The sequence below is a fragment of the Hemibagrus wyckioides genome, linkage group LG24 (assembly GCF_019097595.1).
Source record: "Hemibagrus wyckioides isolate EC202008001 linkage group LG24, SWU_Hwy_1.0, whole genome shotgun sequence".
NCBI lineage: Eukaryota > Metazoa > Chordata > Actinopteri > Siluriformes > Bagridae > Hemibagrus > Hemibagrus wyckioides.
This window is the reverse complement of record NC_080733.1, coordinates 5,094,448-5,102,455: the sequence shown is the minus strand read 5'-3', so window position 1 is coordinate 5,102,455 and position 8,008 is coordinate 5,094,448. Positions and strand designations below refer to the sequence as shown.

General features: G+C 41.8%; 1 protein-coding gene across 1 annotated transcript in view; it reads right to left on the bottom strand.

Moving 5' to 3' along the window:
- actb2 (actin, beta 2) overlaps positions 1-3,335 on the bottom strand; it is a 3,732-nt gene extending 397 nt beyond the window's left edge. The window contains exons 1-6 of the mRNA XM_058378433.1: positions 3,179-3,335; positions 1,798-1,927; positions 1,445-1,684; positions 686-1,124; positions 411-592; positions 1-312 (exon numbers count right to left, since the gene is read on the bottom strand). The exon at positions 1-312 is cut by the window's left edge and continues 397 nt beyond it. Of these exons, the coding sequence (XP_058234416.1) occupies positions 169-312; positions 411-592; positions 686-1,124; positions 1,445-1,684; positions 1,798-1,920 (1,128 nt within the window). The 5' untranslated portion in view covers positions 1,921-1,927; positions 3,179-3,335 and the 3' untranslated portion in view covers positions 1-168. The remainder of the gene's footprint in view (positions 313-410; positions 593-685; positions 1,125-1,444; positions 1,685-1,797; positions 1,928-3,178) is intronic.
- Positions 3,336-8,008: the final 4,673 nt, after the last annotated feature.

Sequence of the window (8,008 nt, the reverse complement as noted above, 5' to 3'; positions counted from 1 at the left end):
TGTAGAACTTCGGGGATGCTTATTTGCCAAAAAACATTGCTGTCACCTTCACCGTTCCAGTTTTTAGATCCTGAGTCAAGCGCCAAAAATAACAAAAGCCATGCCAATGTTGTCGTTTCAGGTATTTCTCTGCGCAGATTGAGTCGGCGTGAAGTGGTAACAGTCTGTTTAGAAGCATTTGCGGTGGACGATGGAGGGTCCAGACTCATCGTACTCCTGCTTGCTGATCCACATCTGCTGGAAGGTGGACAGGGAGGCCAGGATGGAGCCTCCGATCCAGACAGAGTATTTACGCTCAGGTGGGGCAATGATCTACAGAGACAAGATTCAGCATTAGTCATGCAATAAAGCTTCAACTGCCTTTCATTCAGACACCTGTACCACCAAGCCATGACTGAAACTAAGCTCACCTTAATTTTCATTGTGCTAGGGGCCAGGGATGTGATTTCCTTCTGCATCCTGTCTGCAATGCCAGGGTACATGGTGGTACCTCCGGACAGTACAGTGTTGGCATACAGATCCTTACGGATATCCACATCGCACTTCATGATGGAGTTGAAGGTGGTCTCATGGATTCCACAGGACTCCATACCTGAGGAACAAGACAGTATTAGACACCATCTCCCAAATCATGCAACTGTAAATACATCTATTATAGCATTCAACAGCTGCAGAAAATTCTTACCCAGGAAAGATGGCTGGTAGAGAGCCTCGGGACACCTGAACCTCTCATTGCCAATGGTGATGACCTGTCCGTCAGGCAGCTCATAGCTCTTCTCCAGAGAGGAGGATGAGGCAGCAGTGCCCATCTCCTGCTCGAAGTCAAGAGCGACATAGCAGAGCTTCTCCTTGATGTCACGGACAATTTCTCTCTCGGCTGTGGTAGTGAAGCTGTAGCCTCTCTCGGTCAGGATCTTCATGAGGTAGTCAGTCAGGTCACGGCCAGCCAGGTCCAGACGGAGGATGGCATGGGGCAGAGCATAACCTTCATAGATGGGCACAGTGTGGGTCACACCATCACCAGAGTCCATCACAATACCAGTGGTACGACCAGAGGCGTACAGGGACAGCACGGCCTGGATGGCAACATACATGGCTGGGGTGTTGAAGGTCTCGAACATGATCTGCAATGAGAAAGGGAAGGTTTAATCCATGACCCTATTTTAATAACAGGTCACTACAGACCATGCAGTTAGAGAGGAAAAGGTTAGAATTAAGAGGGGGGAAAAGCCACACATGTAAGACTGAACACAAGTGCAGAAAAACCAGGCAGGGAAAGAAATAACCTGCTGGTTCCAACAGATGAGAAACTCAGGTTCAGAAGAGATGAAGCCTGGAGAAAGTGAATGAAGGAATGAACTGGATGAACTTAAGGAGAATAGGTTTAAGAGGTCAGCCAAAAGGCAGAGACTCTTCATAACATCAAATCTATCACTGAACCAACCTGGGTCATCTTTTCCCTGTTGGCTTTAGGGTTCAGGGGAGCCTCGGTAAGCAGGACGGGGTGCTCCTCAGGGGCAACACGCAGCTCGTTGTAGAAGGTATGATGCCAGATCTTCTCCATATCATCCCAGTTGGTGACGATACCGTGCTCAATGGGGTACTTCAGGGTCAGGATACCTCTTTTGCTCTGAGCCTCATCACCAACATAGCTGTCCTTCTGTCCCATACCAACCATCACACCCTGTAAAAAAGCAAAGCAACCACATTAAAAAAAAAAAAAAACCAAACCACTTTTTTTGCAATATTGATCGAATAAAAAAAAAAAAAGTCAAAAATTTTACACTGAACACATACCTGGTGTCTTGGGCGACCCACAATGGATGGGAAGACAGCACGGGGAGCATCATCTCCAGCGAATCCAGCCTTGCACATACCGGATCCGTTGTCAACAACCAGTGCGGCAATTTCATCATCCATGGCTGAACTATTAAAAAAAAAAGAGGGGAAAAGCAGGTTAAACGACTAGAGCACAGCAGAAGGGCTTCTAGTGAACACGTGATCACCCTGGCTCGCTTCCTGTTTCCTGTCCTGCGTTTCATTCCATCACCACTAGAGGGCGCTAAAGCGGAACAATGCGCTCCAGACAAAGGAAGTACCTCACTGTTACCATAAAAGGCAATGGTTTGAGCCGCTTTGCGACTGCCGGAGGTATGGCATTCAGCCAGAGGAAGAAAGGTTCAATAAAAGGAACGGACTACGAAGTTCATGTGCATGGCCACTCCCTAAAGTTACACATCCTCACCGCCGCTTTAATGAATACGGTTCGCGGAAACGATACTGCGTCACGACTCTGCAGCCTGCCGTGATGCTGGGTTTTCATGAGTAATTTCAAACCAGACCCATTTAGTATAATAAAAAATAAAATCTCTACTTTTTGTGCACTAGATAGAAACTGCTGTTTTTTTTTTTTTTTAAGCATACGCGCGTGCACACCATTATCCGTTATGTGTTGAGAGACGGTTAGAGAGTGGGCCACACCTTGAAATCAGCCAACTGTCGGAGTCTTAGAAGGAAAAAAAAAAAAAGCCAGACAAGGGATTAAAACTTCCAATGGCTGCTATATGAAGGTCAAACTCTAGCGACTTTATCGAAATAAGTGTTTAAATTTCGATGGTTGACTGAGGCACGAGCCGCCTGAGGTTACTGCGGTGACGTTTGCGCCTCAGTGTGTGAAGGACAGCCGGCTGCGTCGCCTCGTGAGCACAAGCTAGCATGCTAGTTAGCCACAGAGTAACGTTAACCAAGTAGGTCACACCCTACTGCAGAGAAGACATAAAGAAACTTCCCGAGCCGGGAAGACGATAAAAGTGCATGTTAAAATGTCAAAATACCCATTAAAAAAAAAACACAAACAAAGTCAGCCATGAAGACTTTCAATATTTAAAGAGAAATCACGCGTGCACAACCGTTGAAAAGCTCACGTGCCCAAGTTAAAAAGGTTGAAGGTAAAAAAATAAAAAAAAATCCTACCAGATACTACTGCAGTGATATTACTTTTAAAAATATTTATGATTTTTAAATTAAAAAAAAAACCCAACAACTCAGGATTCAGGTTTCAATTAAACTGTAGCCAGACAATTGAAAACACATTTGCATGTCTAATTAAGAATGTAATACTACTAGTAATAATTAATAACTGATAATATTTTAAAAAGAAAGGAAAAAAAATCCTTACCTTGAGGTTTGGGGTTTGTCGGCTTAAGAAATAAAATTAGTTGGGCAGATGATATTCCGCACTAGCTGCGTGTGGAGGAGCTCAAAGTGAAGTGGGAGTGCTGGGAGCGCGCTTTTATACCTCTGCACATGCCCGGCTCGAGCCATAAAAGGTAAACTTTCGGATCTCTGCGCTCTGATTGGTCCGGCGTCACACACCCGGCTGTCGCGTGCACATTGCTACACTGGTTTCATGCAACTTGAGAGTGAAAAGAAGGGGAAGCTAGGCTTGTAGAGGAAAAGAGGCCTGGTTAACCCACAATGAAAAATTGTGCAGGTTTTTCTTATGTGAAATATCTGTAGTCGAACACAACCTTTGCTACTTGCTGATTGTTTAAAAAAACATGTCTTTTTTATCGTTCACACAAACCGTCTGTGAAAGATGAATGAACTTTGGGAATGGACAACAGGATATAGGCTAAATGGTTACTTGATGTGTTTACATTACAATTAAAGCAGTGGATTAACAAGCAGTTTATCCTTGCTACAGCATATCAATCCGACTTCTACTTATTGTGCAACGAGGTCGCATGATCAGAATAAATCAGAATGATAAATGCTACTCTCCAGTGCCACTTGCTAATCAGGATGGCTGTGGATGAATAGCCTAGCTGCTATAGAGAAAAGCTTCAGTGGGACCTTGAAATGCTTAGAAATGATTAAACTAATTACTTGTCATTGAATTCGGTAACCTTGCACAATAAATATTGCTAGATGACTCACTGTTGAGAGACAACAGGTGAGTTAATATGGAGTGCAAAGGCATGGCAATCATTTTATGGCTTTATATAGGCCCATCCTTTTTAGCCAGAAAGTGCTGATATCACCTGCTTGATTGCTTTGATATTCTCTCGTTCAGCGTTGTAAAGGTGGGGCTTCTATTATCATTATCATCTTGATCATCTTTTGCAAGTTGTATCGAAAGGGCACAAGGTCCACATATACCTGGCACATTTTGGAGAGAAAAAATGTAAATGTAGTCCATCTAAAACAACAGTGTAGATCCTCTGCAACAAATCCTGTGACTTTTAATATGCATAATGCTTTGTACCTTCGTAAATAGTGGTTATAAACAGAAACAGCTGATTATGTCAAACCCTACCTTAAGCCTCTCTGTACAGTGAGAGAAGAAACTCTACTTACAGAAATCCTGAACAAATCACCCCCCTGATCAGCAAAGTCAGGTTTTGTCTCAGGAGTATTTTATTTGATATATTCTGTATCTTTTCTTTTTTTTTTTAATCCAGTCTTCTATTTAAGTTGATGTAATTTAATATATTCAGGATCATAAATATGAAAAGTAATTTGTGAATACGGTTGGGTTCTATCGTCGTTCTGTTAGTGTCTCAAAATCACATCAGGGAAGCTGGGGTGTGTTAGGCGATGCACATGGGAGTTGGAGGAATGAGTTCAACCTGATCATTTGAGACTGAGAGGTTTGAAGAATTCAGTCCTTTAGGATATACATGCTGCTGCAAAAACTTTGGCAGACCTCCCCCACAAAGAATCCCGCAAGTCCATCCCCCTTTCACACTCGTACTGAATGTTAACTTCATGATTTACCAATAAATAATCCAGATTTGTATTCAGTGTAGTGGTTTTTAGCAGCGCAGTGGGATGTTCGCATTTCAGATAAGACTTCTCTGAGTTTTGAACTGATTTTTCCAAGCAAGTATATCTGGGGTTGTGTTTCAGCAGATATGCAGAGCTCCTTTCAGGACCACCACCCTTTTGCACTGATCAGTACTGAGCTAAATCCCAGCTCCTATCAACATTCTGATGGGTTTTTTTTTGTTTTTCCAAATGAAAGATTGAATATCCAGCTGTTTTTTAAGAATCACAAGAAATCACAAGAATCTCTTGTGTTAACGTTAATGGTCTCGAATATGCTCTTTTGCAGGCTTTGCCTTGGAGGCTTTCAGAAAATTTGAGGTGGTATTGTCTGTGCACATCTAAGCGCCTATAAATACTTGTTAAAATAGAGGCCATAGTCCACACTACTATAAAGAGTCCTGTGTTCTTCTATTGTCATAACCACATAAAGTAGCCTATCCTCCTGCATTAGCATTTGTAAAGATTACACAGAAGCACACTCCACCCTACCCCCTTTCTCTTGGAATGCTCTTCTTACACGCCCTCTTAGCATCCCAGGCGGTCAGTGGCTTCCCCAGTGATGGTAAATGGAGCATTGATTGGCAGCGCTGCTGTGATACATTGATTTTTGAAACACTTAAACGTGCATCTCGACTGACTACATACAGCCTGTGAATTAAGTCAGGAACAAGGAAGTCACATTTTACTTTACCAGATGGCCTCTTACTCTGCAGATTGGATTAGGCTCCAGTTTATGGCATAGATGGATTCATATACTCTTCCACCTTATACACACCCCTTAAAGAGATTTTTTCACTGACATGATTAAGTAGAGTAACTATTGGATAACCATAACCATAACCAAGTTACGCAGGATGTGAGTTAGATGGAATTTCTTCACATGCCTTATTTAAAACGTATATAATATGCAATACAATACGTAATGTAAACATATATAGTGACACGTACTATTAAACTGTTCAGCTCTGTGAATAGGATATGATAATGACCAAAAATGTTTTTTTTAAAAAAGGAAAAACCCAGCTTCCTCATTTGCTTTCTTCTGTACATCAATAGTGGCTCTGTCCTCTGTTTCGACATTTCACTTCTTCACTTCCTCTTCTAAGTGATAGCTGTCAGAGTACCAAAGGTGTCTCTTATAGCTGAAAGGATTTACAAGGTGTTGAGAGACTCATGTCACCACGCCATGAGTATGACCAGATTGGCCTTCTCACTTGGACTTTGGCATGCGGATGCTTCCCAGTTTTGACTTGTCACCCTCTGTGATTTATTTTAGGGCCATGTGGTGCCAATTTCATCATACAGGGATAGCCACTGTGCCCACTGCATGTGTGTGGGGGTTTTCACTCCAGTGTTGGTATATCAATTGAGATCATTGGCTTATTAATATCTTGCTAAGATTCCCACAAACTGGGGCTCAGATGGAGCACAGTCCCTGCTGTGGTAATATTTCTAAAATACAAAACACTTAACTATACATACATGAGATAGGGACGAATTTTTCCATCCCACGAATGATGAGTTAATAAAGGTCAGCTAGCGTAATGTACTTTTCCTTTTAATTTGTAAATCCTATCATATTTGATCAACAGTTTAGTTTCTATCAACATATTGTTTTCAATCATAAAAATTATTCTACTAAGCTTTCTGTAATCACCTATCCACTGGTGAGGGGAAGGCCCATCAGGTGATCAGCCTTGTCCTGGCCTGATATTTGCTCTCGCTTAAAATGAATAGGAGGATTAACCTATCAGAAAGTCCTTCATTCTTCTACTCTGTGCGATGGCATTAGCATGTTTGCTGGCATTAAAACCATGGCAAGCATATTGTCAGAAAATCTCTCAGTATCAAGTATCAAGTCCTTCAACTTTCCTTAAACCCAGACCAAGATTTGAAGCTTCTTGCAGGATGTTGGATAATGTCCGTAAAAGAAAAACGAGCCCATTATTGTTTAACTCTATTAGCATGCATTTCAGCATACTGAGATCTTTGATTAGCTGTGGTCTGTGGTTTTTACATTTTTAAAAGAAACATTGAGTGTGTCACTAAGATATTTCCTACAACGGTTAAAGTTCACTAAGCGTAACTATACTCCACCCTTATAGCAGTTTCACTGACATCACTTCCAATAGGCCTAAGATGACAACTACAACAATCACAACAATACTAAAGATAATACAACAACTATGCATTGCCATCACAAAGCTACTTGAATATTAATTGCAAGCCCTGGGTGTTATCGATGATGTCACTATGTGTGAGGTGTGGACATCCTCAATACTTCTAACTCATGACTAAGTCCTGTTCTATTGCTGCACACCAAGGCCAGCTTCCAACAATAAATATCTGGCAGAGAACTCTGTTTGGGTTATACGCACTTATCATCCGTTCCCTCCGTTTGTCACGCTGTTACAAGCAACCTTTGTTTTGTTTTTCACGTTAGTGTATCCTTAAGGCTTCTTTCTCCTCCTAGCCCCACTTTCCTGTTCATAAATATTCTGATAAGCTAAACTGGCACATGTAAATCCTGACATTCAATCAAAACCGTCTCTAAAATTAACATCAGATATCATAGCATGGCACACACTGCCTCTGGGCACATGGCAGCTCGAGTTGCCAAATAAGGGAATGACTGAAGCATTCTGAACAGGAAGTGAATTTCTCAGGGATACCTTTCCCTGCAAGTTTGAACAGGAAATCACGTTCAAGCACGTAAAGCCACAGAAGGGCCCGGCCAGTACTGGAATGCAAAGAGCTGCATGTGCCGACTGCTCTCAATTCTACCCTGCCATAACCCGCTGCTTGCACAGCAGTGAGAAAAGACAACACTACACTATATAAACACACTGCTTCAATTATCACAATTTAAACAGCTACCTCATCTGTGTACTCTGCTTTGTTTATCCAGAGCCCAGTTATTGATTACCTCTGACATGACAAAAAAACTTTTTAGTTGCCAGTTGTTAGCCTTTTCTTCATCCTCTTTGAATGAGAAGCCAAACCCTAATTCAGTGAAACAGAACACCTTGTTACTACCACTGAGCTTTGTTTACCAAGGTACAGAAACAGGAAGACAGAGCAACAAACGGTCCTGTACATTTAAAGTAGTATTAAAGCATTGAAGTAGTTTAAATTAACATGACATGACGTGAGCTAAAATCTTGAGCTAGGATTTTAT